The 14022-nt window shown below is 53.2% G+C and overlaps 2 protein-coding genes across 2 annotated transcripts; one reads left to right on the top strand and one right to left on the bottom strand.

Annotated features, from left to right (window-relative positions):
* Positions 1-7886: 7886 nt before the first annotated feature.
* On the top strand, positions 7887-9800 carry LGALS2 (galectin 2; the record flags this gene model as incomplete). Its single annotated transcript, XM_079715323.1, has 3 exons — positions 7887-7963; positions 9329-9488; positions 9654-9800. The coding sequence occupies exons 1-3, from the start codon at positions 7896-7898 to the stop codon at positions 9798-9800; spliced, it is 375 nt and encodes a 124-aa protein (XP_079571449.1). The 5' UTR covers positions 7887-7895.
* Positions 9801-10418: 618 nt separating this feature from the next.
* On the bottom strand, positions 10419-13492 carry CDC42EP1 (CDC42 effector protein 1). The gene is made up of 2 exons (XM_079715806.1): positions 12986-13492; positions 10419-11688 (listed from the first exon to the last, which is right to left on the bottom strand). The coding sequence occupies exons 1-2, from the start codon at positions 13446-13448 to the stop codon at positions 11066-11068; spliced, it is 1086 nt and encodes a 361-aa protein (XP_079571932.1). The 5' UTR covers positions 13449-13492; the 3' UTR covers positions 10419-11065.
* Between the last annotated feature and the right edge of the window lie 530 nt (positions 13493-14022).

Raw genomic sequence — 14022 nt, 5'->3', positions numbered from 1 at the left:
ATTAGTAAGAAGAAAAGATGAAAAGTCAATGAACTAAACATTCATCTCAAGAAGTTAGAAAAAGAGCAATAAAAGAAAAAGTAAAAAAAAAACCCCTAAAAGTTAATTAACATAAAAGCAGAAAATAATAAAGGAAACAAAACCAAGAGCTGGTTCTTTAAAAAGACCAAGGTAGGGCTTCCCTGGTGGTGCAGTGGTTGAGAGTCCACCTGCTGATGCAGGGGACACGGGTTCGTGCCCTGGTCCAGGAAGATCCCACATGCCACGGAGCGGCTAGGCCCGTGAGCCATGGTCGCTGAGCCTGCGCGTCCGGAGCCTGTGCTCTGCAACGGAAGAGGCCACAACAGTGAGAGGCCTGCGTACTGTAAAAAAAAAAAAAAAAAAAAAAGACCAAGATAGTAGAATGTCTAGAGACATGTGCGGACTGCAGATTCTTTATTTATTTATTTAAGAAATTTATTTATTTTAAAAATATATTTATTTATTTTTGGCTGCTTTGGATCTTCGTTGCTGCATATGGGCTTTTTTTAGTTACGGCGAGCAGGGGCTACTCTTCATTGTGGTGCATGGGCTTCTCATTGCAGTGGCTTCTCTTGTTGCAGAGCATGGGCTCTAGGTACATGGGCTCAGTAGTTGTGGCACATGGGCTTAGTTGCTCCACGGCAACTAATGTGGGATCTTCCTGGACCAGGGATCGAACCCATGTCCCCTGCATTGGCAGGTGGATTCTTAACCACTGTGCCACCCAGGGAAGTCCCTGCAGACTCTTTAGTCAGGAGGCTTTCATGAACATTATTTCTCCCGCCAAACTTCTGATAACAGTTGCTTGGTAAAGTGTAATAGTTATCTACTGTTGTGTAACAAATTAACCAGAATTTAGGGACTTAAAATAAGAAACACATTTCTTGCAGTTCCTAGGGTCAGGAATCCAGACAGGACTTAGCTGGGTGCCTTCTGGCTCAGGGTCTCTCACAAGGCTGCAGTCAAAGTGTTGGTGACACCAGCCACCCCAAGGCTCAAATGGGAGAAGACCCACTGCCAAGTTCACTCACATGGGTATTGGCGGAGCTGAGGTCCTCATCCCTGGTTGGCTGGAGACATCAGTTCTCTGGCACATGGGCTTCTCCATAGGACTACTGATAACATGGCTCACTTGCTTCTTCCCCCAGAGCTAGGGCAGAGAGAGAGAGAGAGAGAGAGAGAGAATGAGAGAGAGTGAGAGAGCTGTCTTTTTGTAATCTTTCTTTTCATAATCAGTCTTTTGTAACCTAATCTTCTAGCATTCTGTTCTAGAATTCTAGTATGCTATTAGAATTGAGTCATTGGGTCTAGCCTCACTCAAGGGGAGCCAGTTATACACGGGTGTGAATACCAGGAGTAGGGATCACTGGGGATCAGCTAAGAGGCTGCCACCACACAAAGGGTTTAAGATCATACTCCTCCTGGAGGTCAAATATTGTTTTTGCAAAGTGAGGGCAGCGTAACACGCCTTGACAGTCATCTGAGCAATGGGTTGGTAGACAAGGCAAGCTCTGCTACTTATTAGTTGTATGAGGCCTGGGAACCTTTGTTCCTCATCTGAAAAATGGGGTAATAGTAAAGATCACCTCCAGAATTTATTGAGTTTATTGTGATGAGACCTGGAGAAAGTGCTTTGTAAAGTGTAAAATACCCTGCAGAAGGCAGGAATTATTAAGAGAACAAGGTTGGAGATGCAAGTGTCAGTGATTTTTTCCTTTCCTTTATTAGTATTTTAAAAATCTTCCATTGATGTAAAACATATACACAGAAAAGAGCACAGTTCATAAGTGTGGTCATGTTCTCCTGTCTTTAAACATTCTTTTAAAACAAGTGAGCTTTTAAGTTCTTTTTACTTTGTGTACTTTCTACAGTGGGCTAGAATTACTACTATCATCAGAAAAATGTCACCTCTACAAGGTGTAGTTTCTGTTGATTAGAGAGTTTCTGTTTATGAAGCCCTTTCAACTCCTTATCTTGCTTGGGTTTTACAATGGCCCTGGGAGAAAGATCAAGAAGGGATCAATTTCCTTTCGAGGAAATCACTCTCTCATCTCGGGGCGGGCTGGGAACTCAATGTCCTCTGTGAGTGCTGCGCAGTGAGCCACCTGTCAGCTCCTGGCACAGAAGGGCCTTCAGCAGGGCTGGCCCACCAGCACCCCACCCAGAGTGGCTACCACCAGCTCTAATGGAAAACTCTCCAGCTTGCCAGACCAGGGCTCTAGAAAAATTCTACTTCTGGGAATCCGCCTTAAAAAAGTTGTCGTGATGCTGCCAGAGGTTATGTGCAAATAATTGAACGCAGTAGCATTTTTAATAGCAAACACTTGGAATTAATGTAAGTGTTCAGCAGAAGGAAATAGGTTGAATAAATTTAGTCATTGAAAGGTAAAGTATTTCACTGCCATTAAGATATAGTTCTGAAATATAGATTTGTGGGTTTTAATGTTTACTGAATGAAGCAGGATCAACAATTGAATAGACAGTGTGTGTCTATGATATAAATCCATTGAAAACCACATGGAAGGAAATGTGCCAATAAAATAAGCAGGTTCCATCCTGGTGGTGGGATTACGAGTGATCGTATTTCTTTCTTTCTTTTTTTTTTTTACAACTTTATTGGAGTATAATTGCTTCACAATGGTGTATTAGTTTCTGCTTTATAACAAAGTGAATCAGTTATACATATACATCTGTTCCCATATCCCTTCCCTCTTGCGTCTCCCTCCCTGCCACCTTCCCTATCCCGCCCCTCCAGTTTTTTTGTTTGTTTGTTTTGTTTTTTTTGCGGTATGCGGGCCTCTCACTGTTGTGGCCTGTGGCCTCTCCTGTTGCGGAGCACAGGCTCTGGACGCGCAGGCTCAGCGGCCATGGCTCACGGGCCTAGCCGCTCCGTGACATGTGGGATCTTCCTGGACTGGGGCACGAACCCGTGTCCCCTGCATCGGCAGGCGGACTCTCAACCACTGTGCCAGGAGGGAAACCCGATCGTATTTCTTTTTATTTAATATCTCTAATTGACTATGGTAAGCATGTCAATTACATAAGTAGCAGGAGTAAAGAGCAAAGCAGGGAAATCCCATCACCCACCCCACCCTCCCCAGCTCTCCCACTCCCTTCCCTACTTAGTTTGTTATTGATACTTCTAGATGTTTTCTTTGAATCCACCATGTATTGCTTTTAAAACTTACACAGACCATCAGAAAAATCATGAGGTGAAGGGAGAAAACAAAAGACTCTCAGAATGAATCTGGACATCATAAAAGTATAGAGATTTTTACCAACAAGTCTCTGTTTAAGGATGAGAAAGTGGGGCTCAGGGTTGTTGTGTAGCCTGCCAAGCTCACATGGTTTGTGCCCGCTCCTGGCGCCCAGTTCAGCGCTGCTTCTGGGTTCACATGCCCTCGAGATCTGGGAGGAGGCTGGGAAGCTGGGCTGGAGGGAGGCCAGGAGGATGCTCTGGGCTGAGTGGGCTGGGCCGGGGTGAGGCGCCTTCTGCCTGTTTGTTCTGGGTACCAGGAGATGCAGGTGGAGAGACACGCTGGCAGAAAGGACCAAAGTCCTCATTTATGGCCTTGGAGCAGTTAATGTGTAATATTCTAGGATATAAGCTGGGCTGTGAGGTGAGACCTTGAGCCGAGATCTCCGGGAGCCACCGAGAGCCGCCGTCAGGAGCTGCCACCATGTCGGTGAGGATGCTGGCTCCCACTGCCCACCTCCCCCAACCCTCTGCCTCTTTGCCTGAGTGGGGGTGGGGTGGATGCTGACGGAAGAGCATCGCTGCCCCTCCAGCCTCCGTTTCCTCATCTGTATACTGAGGAAGTTGGACAGATCACCTCCACAGCCCACCCCCTTTTTAAAAAAATCTTTATTTATTTACTTGGCTGCGCCGGGTCTCAGTTGCTGCACGCACGGGAGTTTTAGTTGTGGGCATGTGGGATCTGTTCCCCAACCAGGGATCGAACCAGGTCCCCTGCATTAGCAGTGTAGAGTCTTAACCATTGGACCACCAGGGAAGTCCCTCCACAGCCCTTTAGCAATGAGGTTCTCTGCTCCCTCCACCACCATTCTGAGACTGTTTCTTTCCCCCTCTAGCCTCAGTTTTCTCATCAGTAATTTTCTTTTTTTTTTTTTGCCTATCCCCCTCAGCTTGTGGGATCTTATTTCCCCGACCAGGGATCAAACCCGGGGCCCCCTGCAGTGGAAGCGCTGGAGTCCTAACCTCTGGACCGCCAGGGAATTCCCTCTCATTAGAAATATTTATCATGGCAATAACAGTAACTGCTAACATCTATGGACATCTTTAACCTATTAAAGATGAAGAACTGAGACTCGGAGATTAACTTGCCCAAGATCACAATCTGTAAGTTGCAGGGGTGGAGGGAGGTTCTTTGAGGTCCCTCGCTAATTTTTTATTGCAAACCCTGCTCTGCCATAGCCTCCTGTGTGGTCTTGGACAAGGTACTTTGAGAAGGTACCCTCTCTGAGCCTCAGTCTCCCATATTTGGGGAATTGGATCACAGATGGCATCTTCTGAGGATGGTGTATGGGTTTCCTGAGGCTGCCATAACAAATTTATTCTCTCACAGTTTTGGAGGCTTGGGGTCTGAAATCCAGGTGTTGACAGGGACATGCTCTCTCTGAAGGCTCTAAGGGAGGATTCTTTCGCATCTTTTCCAGCTTCTGTTGGTTGCCGGCAATCTGTGGCCATCCTTGGCTTGTAGCTGTATCCCTCCACACTCTGCCTCCGTCTTCACATGGTCTTTTCTGTGTGTCTGTGTTTCTGGGTCCAAATTTCACTCTTCTTATAAGGACACCAGTCATATTGGATTTAGAGCCCACCCTCAGCCACTACGACCTCACCTCAACTTGGCCCTATTTCCAAATAGGTCTCGTTCACTGGCTCCAAGTAGACATGGTTTTCTGGGAGACAGTATTCAAGTCAGCACACGTGGGATGCAGGGTGTGGATGTGACTGGAGGGTCCAGCATGGATGGCACGGTGCTCTCCCCACCCTCTGCCTCCCAGGGAGGACCTTTGTGCCCAGAGACTTTCCCTACTTTCTCCTTCCCCTGGTCATCTCATCCCTCCCTTTTTTTCCTCCTTCCTCAGAGACCACCTAGTCCAAATCTCTTATATTAAAGATGGGGGAACCGAGGTCCCGAAGGTGGCACAGCTGGCCCCTAGTCACTTGGCCAGTTAGGAGCAGAGCTGGCACTAGATCCCGACCCCTGACACCTGCCCCCACCCCGACCCCAGCTTTGCCTCCCTGTCTCTCTCTGGGCTTCAGACTTTGTTAAGCAGGTGGGTCAGGCCCCCTCCCACGGGCATCCCTGTTTGTCCAGATACACCCCGGGCCCAGCTTTTCTCATGACCCTACCCTGCAGCAGCCTTGGGGTCTCGGGTTCTTCTGTTTGAGCCAGGCAGCCAGCAGGACGTACAGGGGCAGTGGGGGTGCTTCTCCCCATCCCAGTCCCACCCTGACTGTCCCAGGGTCCTGGTGGGTGATGCATGCAACTAGGAGACAGGAGAGTCCTCACGCCATCTGGTGGGGACTGTGCGTGCCGCAGGGCACACAGCTGTGGGGGTCTGCTTGGTGGCAAGGCGCCCATGTTCCTCTTTGGGACGGACTGGATAACCTCTCTAAGGAAGGCATTCTCTGTCTACCTGTGAGAGGCTGAAGGAGAATTTTAGTCCCGTCTGGCCGGTGATCCAGCTGTTACCCTAAGCGCGCATCTGTGGAGTTAGGCCTCCTGCCTCCGAATCCCACTTTCTCAAAGGCAGGGAGATTTCCCCCCACCCAGGGGACGTCTGGCCACATCTGGAGACATTTTTGGTCATCACAACTTGGGGGGAGGGTGCTACTGGCACCGGGTGGATAGAGACCAGGGATGCTGCTCTACCACCTACAGCACACAGGACAGACCCACAAGAGTGATCCAGCCCAAATGTCCAGGGTGCCGAGGCTGGGAAACCCTGCTCTGAGGCATCATGGGGTCTGATGTGCTGTGATGCTCCACTCTCCTGGGCTTGGCAAGGCCTCTTTCAGGCCTTCCTTTTTAAAAAAAATTTGTTTTATTTATTTATTTATTTATTTAGGCTGCATTGGGTCTTCATTGCTGCGTGCGGGCTTTCTCCAGTTGCAGCGAGCCGGGGCTACTCTTCGTTGTGGTGCATGGGCTTCTCATTGCGGTGGCTTCTCCCGTTGCGGAATATGGGCTCCAGGCGTGCAGGCTCAGTAGTTGTGGCACATGGGCTTAGTTGCTCCGTGGCATGTGGGATCTTCCCGGACCAGGGCTCGAACCCCGTGTTCCCTGCATTGGCAGGCGGATTCTTAACCACTGCGCCACCGGGAAAGCCCTCAGGCCTTCCTTTTAAAATGCACTGCCTCGGGCTTCCCTGGTGGCGCAGTGGTTGAGGGTCTGCCTGCCGATGCAGGGGACACGGGTTCATGCCCCGGTCTGGGAAGATCCCACATGCCATGGAGCGGCTGGGCCCGTGAGCCATGGATACTGGGCCTGCACATCCAGAGCCTGTGCTCCGCAACGGGAGAGGCCACAACAGTGAGAGGCCCATGAACTGCAAAAAAAAAAAAAAAAAAAAAAAGTAAAATGCACTGCCTCCAGGAGAACTGGGCAACCCTACCCCTGTGTATGAACTGGCAGATTATTTTCCTTCTTCGTGGAAAGGAGGCAGCTGCCAGCAGGGGAATATTGATCCTCCCCCAACGGACACCGCCCTTGACTTGCAGCGCCCCGGTCCCACGAGTTGGTTCAGGGCTTCCCAGGTGTGCTCCCTCCAGGGGAAAAAAAAAAAAAAAAAAAAAAAAAATCAGTGAACAGAAATCCCACAATGTAAATGTGTTCTTCCATAAAGTGTTCTAAATATTTGGTGGCTGCTATATCCTGTCTGGCCCAACCACACACTCTCCAACCATGGATGTGAAAACTGGACATTTTCTCAGGCTGGGATAATGAGCTTTGAAAACCCAGCATCGACAGCCTCCCTCTAACCGTAGTAAAGTTGTGGGAACCCCTGCTATATGGAAATTCAGACAGTGCCAAGGTCGACAGAAAAATAAGAAGCAGATGGATACTGTAGTAGCAATAAGTAAGCATAATGACCACAGTCCCTTGATTTGCTTTTAGCCTGTGCCCTATTTGTGGGCTTCACAAACGTGAGCTCTCATCCTCCCAACCAGCGCCTCAAAGGAGGCGCTATTAACCTCAGGGCCTCAAGCAGCATCTGTCACACAGTGGACGCTCAGCAATTGGTTCTGAATGAATAAATCAAATCAGCCCATTTTATAGATGAGGAAAGTGAGGTATGGAGAGGGATTTGGATGGACATGTTCAGACATGTGACTTATGGAGTTTTACAGATTCTTCGTTTGGGATGGGCCTAGACCTGCCTGTGATACAGTCATTTTCTGTCAGTAAAATGACTCCAAGTTTGTGCAAGAACTAAGCATATCCTTGTTTGGGGGATTTTGCAGAGGGCACTGTGCATCATCACTTGAACACATTTGGGAACAGTGAGGTGGGCAGGAGTCATTCTATCCATTTCATAGATGGGCAAACTGAGGTTCCCTCAGCTGGGCCCTATGTCTCCAGATCTGGCTGTTCTTCAGGCTGCAGTGGATGAGAGTGAAGCAAAATGGGCAAGAGGAGGGCTCCGGGAAGCTTTGATCTGAGCACTCTGGCTCTTTCCCTTCCCAGCTCCGTGCTCTCATGTGGGCAGAGGGAGAGTGAGGCCTGGGGCCAGGTCGGGATGGGATGATGTTGGTGCACGGGCTTCGCCAGCAGAAGAGCGCTGGGCACATGTGTGATTGATTTGTGTGGGTTGTTTCTCTGTTGGTGCAGGGGAAATTTGAGATTATGAACATGGACATGAAGGTGGGGACAACCCTGAAGATCAAGGGCAAGATCGCAGACCATGCTGATGGGTGAGCCAGTCGGGGGGCAGGTGAGGCAGGAGGGGGAGGGCGGCTGCCCACAGACCTGGAATAGGCTGGGAAGGGCAGCCTCGTGAAATGGTCGGACAACGAGAGTGACCTCAGACCAGGGGCCTTCTGTACCCTCTTGCACGCTCTCACCCCCTCCCACACCCCTGCTGGCTCCTCTTCTGTTAGGGCTGCTTTCACAGCTGAGGCTTCAGAATTCACAGCAGATGCCGTGTGCTCAGTTTCCTTGGCCCCAACAGACACTGAAGGGGCAAGTGAGAAATCCCGGAAGCTCTACCCAGTCCTCTGCGAGCCAGGTGCCTCTACTGAAGGCCCAAACCCCCGGGGAACCACCCTCTTGACCCAGCTGAAGGGTCAGAGGCCTGCCTTTCACACGCATTATACCAGCGACAGCTGCCAGGGGCCACCAGGTGGTCTTGTTTGCCTTCTCTCCATTAGAATCAGAGGCATTTCTCCGCCTCAGGTGTTACAGCTCAGCGTTAGCCTCTCCTGTGTGCAGGACAATGTCAGCATTTCTTGGGACTGATGTCCATCAACTTTTGGTTGGGGAAGTGCAGGCAGACGCATTGTGCAGGAGCCAAGAGAAAAATCACCCCTCTCTCCTGCGTGGGTCCCTAAGGGTTGCAGAAATGTGGGGTACCTCTGGTCTGAGACGTCCCAGTGAAGGTACCCCATGACTCAGAACGTCCCACTCTCAGGGACCCTGAAGGTCTATCTAACTCAGGCCCCTGTAGTGATCTTTTCAAGAGATCACACAACTCCTGATTGCATACCTCTAATGACATGGAGCTCACCACTTTAGGTGTCCGAGTATTTATGGCCAAGCTTAATGGGTCTTCAGATAGTTGAGAACAGCAATTCTTTCCCCCAGGATAGACACCTTCATTTCTTTCTTTTTTTTTTTTTTCCTCTTCTCCGTACGCGGGCCTCTCACTGTTGCGGCCTCTCCCGTTGTGGAGTACAGGCTCCGGACGCGCAGGCTCAGCGGCCATGGCTCATGGGCCCAGCCGCTCCGCAGCATGTGGGATCTTCCCGGACCAGGGCACGAACCCGTGTCCCCTGCATCGGCAGGCGGACTCTCAACCACTGCGCCACCAGGGAAGCCCGACACCTTCTTGAAATGTCACTATTAGTTACCCTCTTGTCAGGAACCTTAGTCTGTGCTCTAAATGGAATGTGATACTCCAGTGCCAAGTCTGATCAAGTTGTCACCTCCCTTGTTTTAAGGCACAGACCTCAATTAACACAACCTTTGGTGATTCTTCCAGTTTGTGGTCAACCCTGCGACCCAAGCTGTTTTAGCCAGGGCTGGCCCCTTATTCTCACCTGTTACTCCTTCCCCTGCAGCTTTGTGATTAATCTGGGCCAGGGGACAGATAAACTGAACCTGCATATCAACCCACGTTTTGATGAATCCACCATCGTCTGCAACTCACTGGATGGCAACAGCTGGGGGCAGGAGCAACGGGACAGTCACATGTGCTTCAGCCCGGGATCAGAGGTCAAGGTGAGGTCAAAGGCGGAAGGGGCCTGAGGAGGATATCAAGGGGAGAGCCCAGATGGTAGGGCACCCTGGCCTAGACAAGGGCCGGGACCGTCTGAGCCACCAGGCACTGCCGTGGCCCCTTTCCAGGGTGCTCCTGCCTCCCTGATGCCTTCCCTCCTACTGCAGCTCCTCGTGACCTTCGAGAACAATGAATTCAAGGTGAAGCTGCCAGACGGGCACCAGTTGACCTTTCCCAACAGGCTGGGCCACAACCACTTGAGCTACCTGAGTGTGCAGGGTGGGTTCAACGTCTCCTCCTTCAAGCTAGACTGAGGGCAGCACCTCGCCAGAACGCAAGACCCCGGAGCGGATTCTGGCTCCTGACCCCCAGCTCCAGCCAGTCACGTGGGATCACCAGCCCTTGGGTCCCCGCTTCCCATGTGCTGTTCCTAACCCTCTGCGCTCATCCCCCAAGGCTAAGAACCAACAAAAGAATCCACCTTTATAGTCTTTCCGTGGTAGGAACTGTGGTGCTTTCCACTATTCTAATGCTCCCAGCATCCTCGTGATACGGATGAGGAAACTGAGGCATAAGGTCCTTGGACTGCCACATGGGGGTTGGGATGTGCTCCCGAACACCTCTAAGCCACCAGTCCTGCCTGCTTGTCCCCTTTTGTCACCAGGGCAAGTGCCAAGCTGCCCTGTGGGATTATGGTTCCAGGCACCTGGGCCAGGGGCTGTTCCCGGAACTATAGATAAGGGCTCCCACCTGGGCCTCTTATCTCAGGGCTATTCATTCCGGCCTAATTACTCATTACCCAACACCTCGGCCCCTCCCCTCACTGGGGCCCCCTGGGGGAGTCCTTGGCTTTCCACACCCAGTGCTTAGGGGACTCAAGCAGGTGGCGCTGACACTGTCCTCCCAGGTCCTCAAGCATCTTGCAGGACACCTTTTATCAAAAAAGCCTTTTTTAATCAGGACCCAGAGGCAGGTCTGGGGTGCATGGGAAAGTGGGATTCCCCCACTGTGAGGTCACACCTGACTTTTCTCTGAGGCTTCTGGGACAAGTGGGGGTGGCGGGGGGAATGTCGGGGAAGCAGCCTTAGCAAGGGCTGGGGCTCTCAGAAAGGCAGTGGGGACCCTGTTGGGGGCAACTCCAGGATGAGCTGGGGCAGGCAGTCCCTTTGGGAGAGGGGACAAAGGCTCTATGTGCTATGCTCCCCACCCCCACCCAGCAAGGGCAGCTTTCCCAGCACAAAGGCTGCACTGTGAGGCAGGCCCTCCAGCTGGTGGGGATGGCCTGGGGTGGCGGGTGGGCCCGAGGAATGGCTACTGGGTCCAGAGTGGCAGTGGGGGGAGGCAGGGTGGCCCAGCACGGCCCATGGGAATACCCAGGTCCCAGGACAAGCCTGGTCTCCTCTGGCCTCCCTCCCATGTCTGTCCTGCAGAGGTGTGGAGGGGTCTGGGGACAACTTGGGTTTTCTCCCATCTTTCGTTGGCGGGACCCAGCTGTCAGGTGAGGGGCTGGCTCTGCGCCTGGGGAGTTCATAGGCGGTGCCCCGAGGCTGGCTGGGGTCCTGAGCCCATGCCCAGCCGCTCACACCTTGACTTCGTCATCCTCCTCAGCTTCAGCAAACTTGAAGGTGTCGGCTTGCACCGTACTGGGCACGGGGGCCCTGCGGCCTGCCTGCGGTGGCCCCCACTCTTCGTCCAGGCTCTCCCAAGAGGCCCGAGCCTGGGGCAGCACCTCGACCAGCTCGCTCCGAGCATCCATCTCAGTGTAGCGGCGGCTGCTTTGGCTGCCACCACAGCCTGCTCCCCAGTGCCTGCCGGGTCCCACGTCAGCAGGTGCACAGGGACGCTCTCCTACCGGGCTGGCCCTCGCCTCGGCCGTTGGGCCCAACCCCAGGGTTACCCCATTGGGGCACTGTCCACGGGGTGGGGGGCTTGAGGCAGGGGTCGGGGGGTTTGCAACAGGGGCTGGGGCATTTGCAGCAGGGGCTGGGGCTGGGGTCTCGGCCGCAGAGCCTTCTGAGAGGCTCATGACCCCCAGCAGCTCACTGAGGAGAGAGGGCCCAAGGTCGAGGTCCAGGCGGAAGGACAGGAGGGAGTCAGAGCGGCGAAGCTCAGGCTCGGAGGGGAAGGAGCTCTCACGGTCTCGGTCACGAGGCTTTTCTGGGCGAGGCAGGCGAGAGATGGTGCAGAACCCGGAGTCCAGGCCTAGAAGAGAAATAGGGACCAGGGTCATAGGTCATAGGTTAGGGACCAGGGTCATAGCTGGGGTCCCTAACCAGGAACTGGGGAGGGGAAAGCCAGGACCAACTCCAGCTTGCTATGTGGCCTTTAGCAAGCCACTCCCCCATCTGGTCTCAGTTTCCCCCATCTTTCCAATACAGTGAGCCCCGTAGTCTCTTGTGTGATCCTCCTGTCAATGCTGGAAATTTACATAATTCCCATTCCCATTTTGCAGATGAAGAAAGTGAGGCTCAGTTTGGGATGAGGGGAAGGGCTAGCCCAGGGCCACAGAGTCAGATCTCCTGACTCTCAGTCCCAACTGTGAACTTGTATGACCCCTGGTTCCCTGCCATGAACCCGTAGCATACGGGCTGGTTTGTGGGCACAGGGATGGAACCAGCAGCCAGAGTCTGACTACATAGAAATCAAGACCCAAAGGACAGGCAAATGCCCTCCAAAGGTCCTCTGTCCCAGCCCCTGGCTCCAGGACTACCAGGACTGAGATATAGCCCTCAGTGAGATTCTAAGCGTCACCCATGGAGAGAGGTGCCTCTGGTGCTGGGGCAAACCTGCAGGGCAGGAAATGGCCACCAGGTGGCAGCAGGGGCCCCAGTTCCCAGGTGAGCTGTCCAGAGGGGGAGCCAACGTTACACCTGCCACTCCCCACCCTGGGAGGAAGGGCCTCTGGCTTCTGTCCATGTGAGTGGTTTTCCAAATTTGCCAAGTTACAGGAACCTTTGTTCACGTAACGACACAGCAACAGCTGTGTCCTGAGCACCTACTATGTGACAGATTCTGGGCCACACTGAGTATGTGTATTATCTCACTGAATCTTAGCAATGACCCTGAGGGGCCCATTATACAGGCCAGGACTTGACTTAGCAGAGCTCAGTTGGCTCGCTGGGAATCAGGCAGAACCAGAATTTGAATCCAGAGCCCTGGCTCTCTGCCTCTCCACTATATCATTCTGACACAAGGGAGCTGCTTCCATTGAAGGGGGCTAGAGCAGGCTGGCCCAGCCAAGAGCCTGTGGGTGGCGGGGGCAGCTCAGGGGCAGGTAGAACTCAAACCCCATCTCCTCACCTCTCAACCTCAGTGTTTTGGGGAGTGAGCAGGTTCCCACCCTGTTACCCCCGACTCCATTCATGATTTGGGGTTTGGGCCTGACCTCCACGGAGGCTGAAATGCTGTGGGGAAAAGAGCTCACTTGGAGGTTTGGCTGAACCATCAAACCCTCTGGGCCTCAGCCTCTGAAAAATAGGCAGATAGCCCAGGCCCTCACCGTAACTGGAGTGGCCATCTGTGGAGGTGGCAGGGCTGTGGTCGAAGCTGAGCTTGCCCACCACGAGGCTGTCGTAGGCAGCTTGGTTGAGCTGAGGCAGGGAGATGGCGTTCTTGATGATGGGGGAGATGGCGGGTGGAGCAGGTGAGGGTGCAGGTGGGGAAGCCATCCTCCGGGGCGGTGCCCCTACCCTCCGCACCAGCTGCAGCTTCTTGGCCAGGAAGCTGCGGGGCGAGCGGTGGGTGCCCCGTGAGCTGCCACCGTGGTTGCTGAGGAAGGAGGTGTCGCCGAAGACGTCCCCGCCACGGCCCACGTGCATGGTGTGGCGGAAGTCCCCGAGTGGGGGGCTGATCATGTCCGCAGTCAGCCGCCTCTTTCCCTGTGAGCTGGACACCCAGCCCACGGGTGAGAGCTTGCCCAGGTTCATGGCCGGGGCTCCTCCGGCCCCCTGGGGGCCCGGCATCGGCTCTGGCTGTTCACAGCTGCTGGTCCATGCCCACGGGGGGGCCTGGGGAGGGCGCTGGGCTGGGCTAAGGGTCCGCTTCTTAGCTCCCTCCTTCTCTGTGAAAGGGGGTGGATGGAGGCTGCGCCCCTGCTCTTCTAAGGTGCTGCCTCCATACGCTGAGGCTATGGGAAGTCCATGGCTTGTCTGTCCCTGAGGCCTGGCTCCTAGCCCTGTGGAAGCAGCTGTAGGTGTTCTGTCCAAGAACACAGAAAGCACCGGACGTGCCTCAAATGTGGACAGCCCCTCTCCTGCCCAGGGGTGGAGACCTAAAAGAAAGAAAAGTAGTGGTAGGCCTGGGGGCATCCTGGGTCCAAATAATAACAGCTAAAGAGAACAAATGGGGACTCCCTGGCGGTCCAGTGGTTAAGACTCTGCGCTTCCACTGCAGGGAGCGCAGGTTCCCTCCTTGGTTGGGGAGCTAAGATCCCCGCATGCTTCGTGGTGTGAGCAAAAAGTAAAGAAAAAAAAAAAAAAAAAAGAACAAATGACGGGGAACACGGAGAAAATGCTGAGCAGACGGACCCACAAAGGA

Source organism: Hyperoodon ampullatus (assembly GCF_949752795.1).
Source record: "Hyperoodon ampullatus genome assembly, chromosome: 11".
Lineage (NCBI taxonomy): Eukaryota > Metazoa > Chordata > Mammalia > Artiodactyla > Ziphiidae > Hyperoodon > Hyperoodon ampullatus.
This window is presented reverse-complemented; position numbering and strand designations above follow the sequence as displayed.